Below are 17,189 nucleotides of genomic sequence, written 5' to 3'. Positions count from 1 at the left end.
GATTTGTGAATACTGCTGATTCCTCTTCTACTATGTCTAAACCACATGGATATTTTCTTTGGTTAAGACATTTAATTACCTTACCATTTTTTACTATTACAATGTTTTCATAAACATTTATTCTTCTACACACTGAGTTTTTTTAGGTAAACAGTGCTTCGATTTAACTTTTTAAAAACCCACTTTATTATTATTTTTTATACTATGCAACCCACTTCACTGCCAAAACCTATGGATGAGGAGGCCAGGCAATGGTTTGGACCACAGTTTGCTCTAGCACGGGACACTAAGAGAGGCCCAGGGAGATAGGCCTGCCATAAATACAAACCCACACATATACCTAATTTCAAAATTGTAATTTTCTTGTCAACTCTATAATGTTTCATACAACAATTTATTAAAATTTAATAAACCAAGATGTTTTATTTATTGAAGAGGGATTTTCTTCTATATGGATCATGTTTTTTAAATTTATGTTTTAAAAATCTAGATATCCTTCACTTCAATAAATGGTTCTACAAAAAAAACAGCATGGAGATTTTTATACTGCAAATACTGAAAAACAATCATCCCGTGTGTAGGTACATATATAAAAATGTTTTCCATGAGAATTGTAATGGTTATTCTATAACCTGCTTATATTCTTGTGGCTCTCATAGAAGCAACAGGCAGAATCAAGGTTTTTCTAAGTCTTACTATTTTTGATTCTCATAATTCTGCTCTCAAGTGACATTAAAAGCAAGTCACTCAAGTTCACCAAATCAGGTTTTCCTATCTATAAAATGAGGTTATTAGACTAGGGCAGAATTTTACAGAGCAAAGTCTTATTATAGGTTAAGGGTCAAATAAGTTCAGGAAATAATTCACATCCTTATACATTACAATATTCAAGGTTCTAAAGAAGCCTTACATAAATATTATACAATTGTTCGGACACATAACCAGCCTTTCTTCATCTTTCTCCTTGGACCATTCCTCCTATGCTTATCTATCCCCTTTGTCCTTCACATAGATTGTATTCTTACAAATGCCTGTTTGTGGAAAAGTGAAAAATAAGTCTGAAGGAACTAAGAAAAGCATAGTCTTGTATCACAGACAAGAAAATGTTACAGCTTTATGAATAAATGGCTTTCAGTATGAAGTTGAGAAATCCACACACTACTAAAACTGTCCCACAGTCATTTCTCATTTACCTTGTCTCTGTCATCTACACTATAAACAAGCTCAGAGTGTTTTAAGAGAATTTCAAAGCAAGAGAAAGCTTATGCTTTAATAACCTTTTCAGCGATGGCCCTTGTTTCATGGCAAATTACATGTTTCTATTAATTTTCCATACAAATATTTTTAAATTGTTTCTGTCAGGGAATAGGAAATCTCTGCAAATACGATTTGTGCAACAATGCTAACAGTTTCCAATAGTGATAATACACACACACATACTTATTATCTGATACATACTTTCTGGCTTACAATGATTTTTCTAGGCAAAAAGGAAGGGGGAAAAATAACTTTCTCATGAAGCAAATCCCTTTGAAAGGGGTAATGACATGTTACACAAAAGATATTAGCAAGATTTATCATTTGGATAATCTAATCTGTTATACTACAAAAACTGAAAGCATATAGTATCCATATCACAACCCAAAAGATAAAACTAAGCTAAGCTCTAATTATAAAGTAAATATGATCTAAAATCATACAAAAAGATCTCAGTACAATAAGAGATCCTGATTACTCAAACGTCTAACAAGAAATTCAAGGAACTATAGAAAATTTTAAGAAAATCTAAAGAAAATTCTTTCTTTAGATTCATCACGGATATCAAATACACAGTAAGGGCTACACTTCAAAAAAGAAAGAAGAGAAAAAGAAAAAGGAAAGTTAGAAACAGAAAAGTAAAAAAAAATGAGGTGTATTGCTATTTGGCAAGCAGAAAAAGTCAACTATGAGGGGGAAGCGGATGTGGCTCAACTAATACAGCATCCGCTTACCATACAGGAGGTCCAGGGTTCGATACCCAGGGCCTCCTGACCCCTGTGGTGAGCTTGCCCATGTGCAGTGCTAATGCATGCAAGGAGTGCCACGCCACGCAGGGGTGCCCCATTAGGGGTGCCCCATGCACAAGGAGTGTGACCCCACACACAAAAAAAACACACAGCCAGTCCAAGAACGATGCCACACACATGGAGAGCTGATGCAACAAGATGACGCAACAAAAAGAGACACAGATTCCCAGTGCTGCTGACAAGAATGCAAACAGACACAGACGAACACACAGCAGGAAAGCAGACTTGGGCCAATGGATAGGGCATCTGCCTACCACATGGGAGGTCCGCGGTTCAAACCCCGGGCCTCCCTGACCCATGTGGAGCTGGCCCACACACAGTTGGAGCTGGCCCATACACACTGCTGACGAGTGCAAGGAGTGCCCTGCCACACAGGGGTGTCTCCCGCGTAGGGGAGCCCCACACGCAAGGAGTGCGCCCTGTAAGGAGAGTCACCCAGTGTAAAAGAAAAGTAGAGAGCTGACGTAACAAGATGACGCAACAAAAAAGAAACACAGATTCCTGGTGCTGCTGATAAGGATAGAAGCAGTCACAGAAGAACACACAGCAAGTGAACACAGAGAGCAGACAGCTGGGTGGGGAAGGGGAGAAAAATAAATTTTAAAAAATAATAATAAAATAAATCTTAAAAAAAAAGAACACACAGCAAATGGACACAGAGAACAGGCAACTGGTGGGGGGAAAGGGAGAGAAATAAATAAATCTTTTTAAAAAAATGAAGTTAGTGGGGGAAAGCAGATGTGGCTCAAGCAGTTGAGCACCTGCCTTACACGACAGGTCCTGGGTTTGGTTCCTGGTGCCTCCTAAAGAAAAAAAAATAAACAAAAAACAGACAATTGAAAAACACATAAAACTTGTGTGCAAAGGGAAACAAGACAACAGAATGGGAGAAAATACTTGGAAACCATTTAACTGAAAAGGACTTAATATCCAGCATAAAGAACTCCTACAACTTATTAACAAAAGTCAAACAACCCAATTACAATATGGGCAAAGGACTAAAGAAGACAGACAAATGGCCAAAAAGCACACAGAATGATGCTCAATATCATTAGGCATTAGGTAAATGCAAATCAAAACCATAATGAGATACCACTTCACAGCCAATAGAATGGATATTATTTTTTAAAATGAAAAATAAGTTCTGGTGAGGCTGCAGAAGAACAGGAACCTTCATATATTGTTGGTGGAAGTATAAAATGGTGCAGCCACTGTGGAAAACAGTTTGGGAATTCTCTGAAAAGTTAAGCAAAGAACTACCAGATAGAACAGCAATTCCATTTATAGGTATATACACAAAAGAATTTAAAGCAGGGACTTGGATATTTATATACCAGGGTTGACAGCAGCATTATTCACATTAACAAAAAGGTAGAAACAATACAAATGTCCATCAGCACATGAATGGATAAACAAAATGTGGTATATATACAATAAACCTTATTTACTCATAAAAAAAGAATGAAGTCAGACACAAAGGGACGGTTAACGTATTATTTCACTTACATGAAATAGCTAGAATAAGAAAATTCACAGGGACAAGAGTAGACTACAGATTATGGGGGAGAAGGGGATGGTATGTTAAGGCCTAAAAGGTGCCACAGGTGTCACTCTGGAGTGATAGGAAAGTTCTGATAATGGATTGTGGTGAGGGCTGCACAACATTGTGAATGTGACCGATTCCAATGAATTTTATGCTTGTGAGTGGCTGAGATGGTAAACTTCATTTTGTATAGATTTCCACAACTTGAAAAAATAGTAAGAAAAAAGAGAAGATAAGGAAGAAACAGCAACAATGGGTACAATAAGTGATCCTGGAAGGGATCTACTAATGGAGGAAAAAAATGGCCCAAAAGGATATTATTGGGATATATGAATACTTTGGAATACAGACTGTAAGCTGTACATCAACAGTACATTTCCTTAACTTGATATAATTTTACTTAACATGGTTAAGTAAGTATCCTTGTTCTTTAAAAAAGGTGAACAAGGATGGCTCAACATAAGAAAATCAATCAATACAATACACCTCATCAACAGAATGGGGGGTGGGAGGGTGGAATCACACAATCATCTCAGGTGATACAGAAAAGGCATTTGACAAAACCCAACATTGTTTCATGATAAAAACACTCAGAAAAACAGGAATAGAAGGGAATCTTTCCAATATGATAAAGGGCACATATGCAAAACCCACAGCTAACATTACACTCAATGGTGAAAGAATGAAAGCCTTCCCCCTGAGGTAAGAACAAGACAAGGAATGCCCCCCTCCACCAATGCTATTCAACATTGTACTGGAAACTCTAGCCAGAGCAATTAAGCAAGAAAAAGAAGTAAAATGAATCCAAAGTGGAAAGAAAGAAATAAAACTATTCCTATTCCCAGATGACATGATCCTATTTATATAGAAAATCCCAAAGAAGCCAAAAGAAAACTACCAGAACTAATAAATGAATTCAGCAAAGTAGCAGGCTACAATATTAACATGGAAAAAATCAGCTGTATTTCTATCCTCCAGCAAGGAATATTCCAAATGGAAATTTTAAAACAATTCCATTCACAATACTCCTATAAGAATAAAACACCTAGAAATAAATTTAACCAAGAGGTAAAGGGCTTGTACACTGAAAATTACAGAACATTTGCAGAAAGAAATTTTAAAAGACCTAATATAAACACAAAGACATCCTGTGTTCATGGAAAGGAAGATTTAATATTATGAAGATGTCAATATTATCCAAAGTCATCTACAGATTCAGTGCAATACCTATCACAATCCCAGCAGACTATTTTGCACAATTGCAAAAGCCAAACCTCAAATTCATATCAAATTGCAAGCCAAATCAATATTGCAAAGGAAGACTTAAGTTGGAGGGCTCACGCTTCCTGATTTCAAAATTTAATACAGGGAAGCAGACTTGGTCCAACAGATAGAGCATACGCCCACCACATGGGAGGTCCAAGGTTCAAACCCAGGGCCTCCTGACCCGTGTGATGAGCTGGCCCATGCACAGTCCTGATGCGCGCAAGGAGTGCTGTCCCACACAGGGGTGTCTCCCGCATAGGGGAGCCCCATGCACAAAGATGTGCACCCCATAAGGAAAGCCACCCAGCATGAAAAAAATGCAACCTGCCCAGGAGTGGCACCACACACCCAGAGAGCTGACACGGCAAGATGATGCAACAAAAAGAGACACAGATCCTGGGTGCTGCTGACGGGAATACAAGCGGACACAGAAGAACACACAGCGAATGGACACAGAGAGCAGACAACTGGGGGGGAAGGGGAGGGAAATTTTTTAAAAACTTACTATAAAGCCACAGTAATCAAAAGTGTGATACTAGCATAAAGATAGATACCGATTCAATGGGATAGAAATGAAAGTTCAGGAATAAACCCATACATCTATGGCCAACTGATTAAAAAAAATTTTAATAGAGCAATTGTAGGCTTAAAGAAAAACCTGGAAGAAAGCAGAGTAGTTTCCACACACCCCACCCCAATACGCAGTTATTAAAATTTTGCATTAATGTGCTACTGTTGTTAAAATGGATTAACAATGTTATTATACCTATGCTATTAACTTTAGAGCACTGTTTACATTAGGGGTCACTGTTATATAGTATATAACACAACATTCACAAAGTTGTGCCTTTTCGATCATTACCCACTGTCGAAACTTTTACATCATCCTAAAGAGAAACTCCACACCAATGAAGCATTAACTTCCCATTCCCTTTCTCCACCTGCTTCCAGTAACCTGTATTTTCGTTTCTGACTTTATGAATGTGCATAGTCTGCTCATTTCATACAAGCGAGATCATACAGTATTTGCCCTTTTGTGTCTGGTTTACTTCACACAACATAATGTCTTCAAGGTTCATCCATGTTGTAGCATGCATGAGAACTTCATTCCTTTTTACAATTGAATAATATTCCATTTAATGTATATACCACATTTTATTTATCCATTTATCTGCTGATGGGACACTTAGGTTGCTCCCACCTTTTGGCAACTGGGAATAAAATGCTGCTGTACACACTGGTATGCAAATATCTGTTTGAGTCTTTGCTTTCAATTCTTTTGGGTATATACCTAGAAAGTGGACTGCCAGGTCATATGGTAATTCTATATTTAACTTTCAGAGGAATTGCCAAACATTTCCACAATGACTTACCATTTTACATTCCAATCCATTTTGCACATCCTCTCCAACACTTATTTTCCATTTTTTAAATAGTAACCATTTCAGTGGATGTGAGGTGTTATGCCATTGTGATTTTTATTTCCATTAAATGGAGGGCTAATAATGTTGCACATCTTTTCATTTATTATTGGCCATTTGTTTATCTTCTTTAAACAAATGTCTATTGAAGTCTTTTTCCCATTTTTAAATTGGGTGTTTTTCTTTTTTGTTTTTGCTATAAAAGTCCATTATATATAGGGAAACGGACTTTGGCCCAGTGGTTAGGGCGTCCGTCTACCATATGGGAGGTCCGCGGTTCAAGCCCCGGGCCTCCTTGACCCGTGTGGAGCTGGCCCAAGCGCAGTGCTGATGCGCGCAAGGAGTGCCGTGCTACACAGGGGTGTCCCCCGCGTAGGGGAGCCCCACGCACAAGGAGTGTACCCATAAGGAGAGCCGCCCAGCGCAAAGGAGGGAGCAGCCTGCCGAGGAATGGCGCCACCCACACTTCCGTGCCGCTGATGACAACAGAAGCGGACAAAGAAACAAGACGCAGCAAAAAGACACAGAAAACAGACAACCGGGGGAGGGGAGGGGAATTAAATAAATAAAAAATAAATAAATCTTTAAAAAAAAAAAAAAGTCCATTATATATTGTGGGTATTAAACCTATTAGCGGATATATGGTTTCCAAATACTTTTTTCCCTTTTGTCTTTTGTAGGCTTTTTACTTTCTTGATAAAATCCTTTTCTGTACAAAAGTTTTAAAATTGATTTAGCCTCATTTATCTGTTTATTTTTCTTTTGTTGCTTGTTTTTGGTATAAAGTTTAAGAAACCACTGCCTAACACAAGGTCCTAAAGATGTTCTCCATGTTTTCTTCTAGGAATTTTATTGTTTTAATTCTTTTATTTTATTTATTTATTTATTTAATTCCCCTCCCCTCCCCCGGTTGTCTGTTTTCTTTGTCTTTTTGCTGCGTCTTGTTTCTCTGTCCGCTTCTGTTGTCGTCAGCGGCACGGAAGTGTGGGCGGCACCATTCGTCGGCAGGCTGCTCCCTCCTTCGCGCTGGGCAGCTCTCCTTATGGGTGCACTCCTTGCGCGTGGGACTCCCCTACGCGGGGGACACCCCTGTGTGGCACGGCACTCCTTGCGCGCATCAGCACTGCGCATGGGCCAGCTCTACACGGGTCAAGGAGGCCCGGGGCTTGAACCGCGGACCTCCCATGTGGTAGACGGATGCCCTAACCACTGGGCCAAAGTCCGTTTCCCTGTTTTAATTCTTATCTCTAGTTCTTTGATTCATTTTGAGTTAATTATTGTGGACACAGTGTGAGGTAGGGGTCCACACTATCTTTTTTGAAGTATCAAGGGCCAAAGATTGAACCCAGGACCTCATATGTGGGAAGCTGGTGTTCAACCACTGAGCCATATCGGGTTCTCTGAGTTGGTTTTCTTCGTTTGTTTTGCTTTGTTGTTTGTTTTTTTCAAGAGGCACCAGAACTAAACCCAGGACTTCCTACGTGGGAGATGGGCACTCAAATGCTTCAGTCACTTCTGCTCCCCACTCATATTCTTTTACATGTGGCTATCCAGTTCTCCCAGGACCATTTGTTGAAGAGACTATTCTTTTCCCACCAAGTGGACTTGGAGCCACTGTCAACAATCATTTGGCCAGACTCAATGCGAGAAAATATTTGGAAATCATATATCCGATAAGGGCTTAATATTCATGACATATAAAAAGATGCTACAACCCAACGATAAAAAGACAAATGACCCAATTTAAAAACGGGCAAAAGACCTGAATAGGTATTTGTCCAAAGAAATACAAACGGCAAAAAACACATGGAAAAAAATGCTCAACATCACTAATGATCAGAGAAATGCAAATCAAAACTACAATGAGATATCATTTCACACCTATCAGAAAGGGAAGTGGATGTAGCTCAAGTGACCGGGCTCCCACCTTCCACATGGGAGGTTGCTAGTTTGGATCCAGGTATCTCCTAAAGGAGACAGAGAACTGGCACGACAGGCAAGCACGGCAAGCTGACAAAAGAGACACAAGAAGAAAAAACATAATGAGAGACAAAACAAGGCAGTGAGCCGAGGTTCCTGGTGCCTCCTAAAGAAGACAACAAGCTGACATGACAGGCAGGCACGGCGAGCTGTCGCAACAAGAGATGTGGGGAGGAAAAACATGAGAGATACAACAAAACAGGGAGCAGAGGTGGCTCAAACGATTAGGCACCTCTCTCCCACATCAGAGGTGCTAGTTCAGCTCCCAGTGCCTCCTAAAGAAACACGGAAGATGAAGAGACACAGCAAGTGAAAACAAGAGGGTGGGGAGAAATAAATAAATAAAACAAACCTTTAAAAAAAAAAAGAGAGAGAGAACTACAAGTGTTGGAGAGGATGTGGAGCGATAAGAACACTTATTCGCTGTTTGTGGGAATAAAGAATGGTACAGCCACTGTGGAGAACTGTTTGGCAGTTCTTAGAGAAGTTGAATATAGACTTGCTATGTGACCCTACAATAACAAACACTACTGGGTATACACAACCCAGTGACACAAAGAGACATCTGCACACCTATATTCATAGTGGTGTTACTCACTATTGTCCAAAGTTGGAAACAACTCAGTTGTCCATCAACTGATTAACAGATAAACAACTGTGGTGTATTCACACAATGGAATATTATGCAGCTGTAGGAAGAAATAAAGTCGTAAAGCATATGACAACATGGATGAAACTGTAAGACATTATGTTAAGCAAAGCAAGCCAGACGTTAAAGGACAAATACTGTAAGATGGTGTTGCTAAACAAAATATACTATATAATATATTGTATGATTTTTTAAAAAAATATGTATTCAGTACATTGAATTTGAGAAATTTGTTTTAATTCAACTGTATTTTCTTTCTTTTTAAATAATTATTTATATTTTCAATTATTAAATTACAAAATAGTTTTTAAAAAACATGAAAAAATATTCAACGTCACTAGCAATTAGGGAAATTCAAATCAAAGCTATAATGAGATGTTATTTCATACCTATCACAATGGCCACTATCAAAAAGACAGATAACTACAAGTGTTGGAGAGGATGTGGAGAGACAGGGACACTTATTCACTGTTGGTGGGAATGTAGAATGGTATAGTCACTGTACAGGACTGTTTGGCAATTCCTAAGGAAAGTGAATACAGATTTGGCATGTGACCCAGCAATACCACTACTAGGCATATACCCAGAAGGACTGAGAGGAGTGACACGAATAAACATCTGCACAGATGTTCACAGTGGTGTTATTCACAACTGCTAAAAGATGGAAACAATCCAAGGATGTGTCAACTGATGAATGGATAAACAAATATTACACAGCAGTAAGAAGAAATAAAGTCATGAAGCATATAACATGGATGAACCTAGAAGACATATTGAGTGAAGCAAGCCAGATACAAAAGGAAAAATACTATATGATTATGCTATTTTCAACTAAATATTCTTTTTTTTTTTTAAGATTTATTTTTATTTAATTCCCCTCCCCTCCCCCGATTGTCTGTTTTCTGTGTCTTTTTTTTGCTGCGTCTTGTTTCTTTGTCTGCTTCTGTTGTCATCAGCGGCACAGGAAGTGTGGGCGGCGCCATTCCTCCGCAGGCTGCTCCCTCCTTCACGCTGGGCGGCTTTCCTTATAGGTGCACTCCTTGTGCATGGGGCTTCCCTACGCGGGGGACACCCCTGTGTGGCACAGCACTCCTTGCGCGCATCAGCACTGCGCATGGGCCAGCTCCACACGGTCAAGGAGGCCCGGGGCTTGAACCGCGGACCTCCCATGTGGTAGACGGACGCCCTAACCACTGGGCCAAAGTCCGTTTCCCTCAACTAAATATTCTGTGCTAACTCATGGAGTCATTAGCTAGAATTTAGGTCACCAGAAAAGAGAATGAGGTTAGAAAATGGAAAACTGAGGGTTAATCTGTGATAAAAAAAAGGTTGTTTGTAACTCTTTAGAAATTAATAGAAATGGCGAAAGCACATCATAGTGTTTTGTTTTGTTTTTTTTAAAGATTATTTATTTATTTATTTAATTCCCCCCCCCCTCCCCTGGTTGTCTGTTCTTGGTGTCTATTTGCTGCGTCTTGTTTCTTTGTCCGCTTCTGTTGTCATCAGCGGCACGGGAAGTGTGGGCGGCGCCATTCCTGGGCAGGCTGCTTTTTCTTTTCACGCTGGGCGGCTTTCCTCACGGGCGCACTCCTTGCGCGTGGGGCTCTCCCACGCGGGGGACACCCTTGCGTGGCACGGCACTCCTTGCGCGCATCAGCGCTGCGCATGGCCAGCTCCACACGGGTCAAGGAGGTCCGGGGTTTGAACCGCGGACCTCCCATATGGTAGACGGACGCCCTAACCACTGGGCCAAAGTCCGTTTCCCTATCATAGTGTTTTTAACTAGCAGTGCTAACATATGGGTATGTTGGTGATTGAAAAAGGGAAGTCTACGTAATGTATATTACTAGAAGGAAAGCTAAAAATATAACCAAAGTAAAATATGGACAGAGTATATAGAAATATATTAATCCTCCATTAAGAGTTCTTAAAAAAAAAGGAAATATACTAAGTAAAAGAAGCTAGACAAAAGGTACTACATATTGTTTGACATCATCTATACAAAATAGAAATACAAATAAATTAGACAGAAACTGAACAGCAGTTCTGTACACGAGGGGAAGTATACAGAGATTGAAAGATTGATTATTAAGGGTTTTTTGGTCTGTTTTATTATAGGAATAATGAAAATGCTCTAATAATGATTGAAGTAATCAATGTGCAATTATGTGATTATACCATATACCATTGATTGTATGCTTTGGATAGATACACACTTTGTTTATTCTGTTCCTTTCTTTTTTTTTTTTTTTTTTATTTCAGTTCAATTTTTTTCTTGGCTTATTTTGGATGTACACTCTGGATGGTTGATATGCTTTATTAATATGTATCAATAAAAAATTTTTAAGAAGATAAATTGGCCAAAGGTGTGAGGGCTTATTTCTGAACTCTCAATTCAATTCCATTGGTCTATATGCCTGTCTTTGCACCACACCGTTCTGATCTATTTCTATAGCCTTCTAGTAAGTTTTAAAATCATAAGATGTAAGTTCCACAACTTTGTTCTTTCATAAAAATTAACTTTAATGGATCAAGGGCCTAAACTTAAGAGCTACAACCATGAAACTCATAGAAGGAAACATAGGGGGAAATCTTCACAACCTTGGAGTTTGTATTCCTTTCTTAGGTAAGACACCAAAAGCACAAGCAACAAATGAAAAACTCAAAGGACGTTACCAAGAAAGTGCAAAGATAACTCCAAAGAATGGGGGAAAATAACTGCTAACCACACATCTGATAAGAGTTTAACCAAATATATTAAAAACTGCTACAGAGAAGCAGAGTTGGCCCAGTGGATAGGACGTCTGTTTACCACATAGGAGGTCCGCGGTTCAAACCCTGGGCCTCCTTGACCCATGTGGAGCTGGCCCACAAGCAGTGCTGATACGCGCAAGGAGTGCAGTGCCACGCAGGGGTGTCCCCCGCGTAGGGGAGCCCCACATGCAAGGAGTGCGTCACGTAAGGAGTGCAAAACAAAACAAACCCCGGAAATAGTAAGTCTTGACAGGACGCAGAGAAACAGGAACTTATGGTGACTATCGTAAAATCTTCAGCCATGGTGGAAATCAGTTTGGTGGTTCCTCAGAAAGTTGAAAATGGAATTACCATAGAACTCCTGGCAAGCCCACTTCTTGATATATACCTCCAAAGAAATGAAAGTAGGGACTCCAAAAAATTTGTACACCAATGTTAATAGCAGCACTATACACAAGAGCTGAAAGGTAGAAGCAAGCCAACCAACAGAAGAATGGATAAACTAAATGTGGTATACACACACAATGTAATATTATTTAGCCACAAAGAATGAAGTTTTAATGCACAGTTCAACATGTATAAACATGCTGAGCCAGACACAGAAGATAAATATTATATGACCTTGCTTTTATGAACGACCAAAAGAAGCAATCCTCACAGAGATAGATAGTAAATTATAGGTTATCAGGGGCGGAGAAGGGAAAGAGAGTTATTGATGAATGAGTACAGAGTTTCTGTTTGATGATATAAAAAAAAGCTGGGGTAATGGATATTGGTGATAATATTGTAATACTGTGAATATAATTACTATTACTGAATTACACACTTGGAAGCTTTATGTTGTATATATATTACTATAATACAAAGTTTTTAAAAAGTACCATTGTTCAAGGAGCATGATCTGTACAATCTACCCTCAAATGTTTAGAAAACGAATACACAGATAAGATAGAATGACATACATATTGTGGCAAAATGTTAAAAAGTTGGTGGATCTGGGTATTGGGGGTGGTGGTGGTTATGTTGGAATTCTCTTCTGGGTTTTTTATGATTTTTGCAATTGTCCTGTAGGTTTTAATTTATTTCAAAATAAAGTTTTGTTTTTTTTTTTAAAGTAGCCTCAGTGAGCTATATTTGTGTATTTCTTTAAAAGTTCTATATTACCCTCCTACAAAGGCGTGTTGGTGGTTTCCTGTCCTTGGACACGTAAGAATTGGAGGCAAAAAGATGTGGACTTGAGAAGTTTAGAGCCCACTTGCTCCCCACAGGCTCAAGATCATCCTTTCCCACAGAAGAAAAAAAAAAAGCTCTATATTTATATAAAATAAACTGAGGTTGAGTTATATGGCTTGACATGTATAAAATTTCACAAAGGAGAAAGCAATATGAAACTCTCACAGTTCATGTAATAAACCCAATTATGGGGAAACAGACTTGGCCCAGTGGATAGGGCGTCCATCTACCACATGGGAGGTCCGCGGTTCAAACCCCGGGCCTCCTTGACCCGTGTGGAGCTGGCCCATGCACAGTGCTGATGCATGCAAGGAGTGCCCTGCCATGCAGGGGTGTCCCCCGTGTAGGGGAGCCCCACATGCAAGGACTGCACCCCATAAGGAGAGCCGCCCAGCGCGAAAGAAAGTGCAGCCTGCCCAGGAATGGTGCTGCACACATGGAGAGCTGACACAACAAGATGACGCAACAACAACAAATAAAGAGACACAAGATTCCCATGCCGCTGACAACAACAGAAGCGGACAAAAGAAAAACACGCAGCAAAAGGACACAGAGAACAGACAACTGGGGCGGGGTGGGGGGGAAGGGGAGAGAAATAAATAAAAAAATAAATCTTAAAAAAAAAAAACCCAATTATAGACCTGGGGTTAACTTTTTTTTTTTAAAGGCTAGACCCAAGTTACTTTTACAATAGCAAACTTCACGATAGCAAAGTTATGGTTTTAAAATACATCAACGGGGGAAGCGGATTTGGCTCAATTCATAGAATGTCTGCCTACCACATGGGAGGTCCAGGGTTCAAATCCTGGGCCTCCTGACCTCTGTGGTGAGCTGGCCCATGTGCAGAGCTGATGCACACAAGAAGTGCACCCCGTAAGGAGAGCTGCCCCGTGTGAAAAAAAGTGCAGCCTGGCCAGGAGTGGCGCAGCACACACAATGAGCTAATACAGTAAGATGACACAACAAAAAAGAGACGCAGTTTCCCAGTGCCGCTCACAAGAATACAAGTGGACACAGAAGAACACACAGCAAATGGACACAGAGAACAGACAGCTGGGGTGGGGGAAGGGGAGAGAAATAAATAAAAATAAATCTTTAAAAAAAATAAAATATATCAACAGGGAAGCAGATGTGGCTCAAGCAAATGGACTCCTATCTACCATATGGGAGGTCATGGGTTCAATTCCTGGGGGTCTCCTGGTGAAAGCAAGCTGGCCCTCGCCCAAGGAGAGCTGGCGCAGCAAGATGACACAACAAAAGGGAGTTGCAGAGGAAAGACAGCGAGACACAGCAGATCAGGGAGATGAGGTGGCTCAAGTAATTGAGTGCCTCTCTTCCATATTGGAAGTCCCGGGATTGGTTCTCAGTGCCTCCTAAAGAGAAAGACAAGAAGAAAAGACAAGCAGACATGGAAAGAACATACAGCAAATGGACACAGGTTGAGGGAGAGGGAGGGAATAAAAATAAAACTATATATTTACAAAATAAAATAAAATACACCACCAAACAGTTCCAACTAAAAAGATTAATGTTTACATACCACTTTTTACAATGAAAAAAACCTTAACTTTTTATTCACCATGGACCCCCTGCTTTCTCCAAGCAGCTACATTATACATTAATAGGCATGATAATGTATAGTTATGTTTCATGATGAATTTTTTATCTACAATTACCTTAAGTTTACTTCTGTTCATCCTCATTTCCACCCCTTGAATGCCTAACTATAAACTCCTTGAGTGAGAACAAGATATGTCATATTCTTTACTGCATCCCCCAGAACCTGGAACATAAAAAGTACTCAAATGCCTAGATGAGGGGATGAATGCCTAGAAGAGAACCAAGCAGACTTGGTGCTCAAACATTTGGTAAGATAAACAAAAGTACCTAAACAATTCCAGTCCATTCAACATCTGTCATGTCAGGAAACAAAAAGTTAGTCTGTAGTAATGTACAGAATATATTTGATTTAATTACTGAACCTGAATGGAAAAGGTGCTTTTGGGTGAGACTGGATAAAACTAGAAAACAAGCTTTAGCAGTAACAATTTAGATGGAATTGTTCTGCTATAATTAAAGGTATATTCTCTGTTCATTTTTTTTCATGTGTGAAAAGTTTAATAAACTCATTCAATCAGTAGTGACAAAACCACAGAATTCAGGATGTATTTATATTTCAAGATTGGATCACATCTAATTGGAGATAGTGCTTCAACCTAAAGTTTGGCCACTGGTCTATTTTTATTTTTTTTTAATTATCTCTTTATTATTGAAGATCAAGAACCTTTCCTAGATTTTATCCATTTGAACTACTATTTACTCATTTCAGAACTCTTTTTCCTTAGTTCATCAGCCTTTTAATTTCAACCAGTCCAGGCCTCTAGGAACACTCTGCCTGGAAAACTCTCCTCACCCCCAGCCCTCCATGCACCTTTGGAAGCCCCTTTCCTCTATTTCCGTTCAATTTCCTATAAAATATATGGTGGAAAGTATAAGTTGCTTTAACAATTTAGCAGTTTATATTTATCTGTGTAATTATTCAATGTCTCTCAACCCAGTGACAAATAGGGATCTGACCTCCAGCTTTTTGCACAGTGCCTGGTCCATGGGAAGTGCCCAGTAAACACCTGTTGAAGAACAGATAGTTACAATTACACACAGTAATTGTAAGTACCTAGAAAAAATATAATACCATCCTTCATTGATTGTAAGACACATTTTTTTTTTTTTACATTTTAACACACTGAAATCAGACTGCATATTATAAACAATGGTATGTCAGGTTAATTGGCATACTTTTTCCATTCTTGTAGTACATCTTATGTACTTCTTTGCGGTACAAAGTAGTATTCTGTAACGTACTTTGTGGTATATCTTTCAATCAATGTTATCTTAGATTCAATGAAGTAAGCTAGTTAGGCAATGGCCTCCTCATTCCCAGATACTAGAGCCACGAGAGCATACACCTAACAAAGCACAAGTTCAGAATTTTTGCAACCAGGGACAAAGCAGAAGACAACTGAATAAATGACGGGATATGAAATCTCAACTCTTCCAAAAAGACTTCTTCTACAGTAATAAAGGGGACAAAAATATTAGGAGGGATACATATGGGTACCAAAAGAAAAACAGGCAATCAACTGTTCCACAGCTGTTTTTTGCTACCATCTCCTAGGGTTGACAAGCAGTGGTGGACTGAGTTGTCAGAGCAGGGTCAACTCCACGTAGATTCCCTGTCTGGGCCTGAAATTTCCTCTACGTGCAGTGACTGAAGTGGTAATCTCCGTGCTACACCACTCTATATCCAAAGTGAAGGGGGTACATAGTCAGGTAGATGTGAAAGGCCTATGTGCTAATAAAAGGGAGGTGGCGGAACGTCTGTGCCAAAAGATCTCACCACTCACTAAGGTCCAAAGAAAACACTGAAAAGCTAGGTAAAGAGTTTCCTTCTGGGCAATTGGGTGACCAGGATCTCGTTTACCAAGTGAAGTGAATCCCACCTTAGTCAACAACTACAAAGTAAACTAGAAACCTGAAGAATTAATTTTGTCAGGGATCACTGCCACACTCCTCTATACCACTAATCACCATATACCACAGTTCTAAGCTTGAGAAATGGGGGGTAAAATACTATTATTATTATTATCTTGTGTACTATCTTATGCTTAAAGTGGCAGGATAATGGGACCTAAAAAAGAGGTAAAATGGCATCTTATGGGTTTTACATTATAATCTGTAAAATGAAGCCCCCTCAAAAAACCATATTTACTATTTTAAATAGCATATGCATAAATTTAGTACTCTGATGTTTTAGAAATATACAAAAACTGTTAATCTATAACTGTAAATCCTTAAAACTTAAAGTAATGCTTCTCTTTACTCTTCCAAAGCATAGGTGAGTTTCAGTTTTAGAATTTCTTCAACACTAATCTAGAAAGATAAAAAAAAAAAAATCAATCTGAAATGACTATAAGGCATATAAATGTGTTCAAATGTTCACGGAGCATTGTCATGCTGGGTGGCAATTCATACAATAAGGAAGGAATATCAAATTCCCATCCTGGGGGGCTCTGGCACATCCTCTAATGGATCAGCAAGAATCCCCCAAGTACAGGGGCAATGACTAGCGAAGGAGAATGGCCCACTGACAAGCCCCTGATATTGATGACTGTGCATATGAACTTTTACTCTTGAAATTGAAACTTAGCCTAGTATTATAGGGCGCCTAAGAGTTGCCTCCTGGGAGCCTCCTTGTTGCTTGAATGTGGCCTCTCTCT

At 39.3% G+C, this 17,189-nt stretch overlaps 1 protein-coding gene and 2 non-coding genes across 4 annotated transcripts in view; 1 reads left to right on the top strand and 2 right to left on the bottom strand.

The window, feature by feature from the left end:
- UBE2D2 (ubiquitin conjugating enzyme E2 D2) overlaps positions 1-17,189 on the bottom strand; it is a 69,710-nt gene that overhangs the window by 25,656 nt on the left and 26,865 nt on the right. The window contains exon 2 of one of the 2 annotated variants that reach the window (XM_058279657.2): positions 15,490-15,539. The exons of the other annotated variant lie outside the window; for it this stretch is intronic. Within the exon in view, the coding sequence (XP_058135640.1) occupies positions 15,490-15,519 (30 nt within the window). The 5' untranslated portion in view covers positions 15,520-15,539. The remainder of the gene's footprint in view (positions 1-15,489; positions 15,540-17,189) is intronic. 2 annotated transcript variants of the gene reach the window in all.
- Positions 201-334, bottom strand: LOC111760387 (small nucleolar RNA SNORA42/SNORA80 family). Its single transcript, XR_002794083.1, has one exon. It is a non-coding gene; the product is annotated as a small nucleolar RNA SNORA42/SNORA80 family (small nucleolar RNA).
- LOC111760388 (small nucleolar RNA SNORA38) lies at positions 12,843-12,973 on the top strand. The gene has a single exon (XR_002794084.1). It is a non-coding gene; the product is annotated as a small nucleolar RNA SNORA38 (small nucleolar RNA).

The sequence above is a fragment of the Dasypus novemcinctus genome, chromosome 2, assembly GCF_030445035.2.
Source record: "Dasypus novemcinctus isolate mDasNov1 chromosome 2, mDasNov1.1.hap2, whole genome shotgun sequence".
NCBI lineage: Eukaryota > Metazoa > Chordata > Mammalia > Cingulata > Dasypodidae > Dasypus > Dasypus novemcinctus.
Note: the sequence above shows the minus strand (reverse complement) of the source record. Positions and strands in the feature narration are given on the sequence as shown.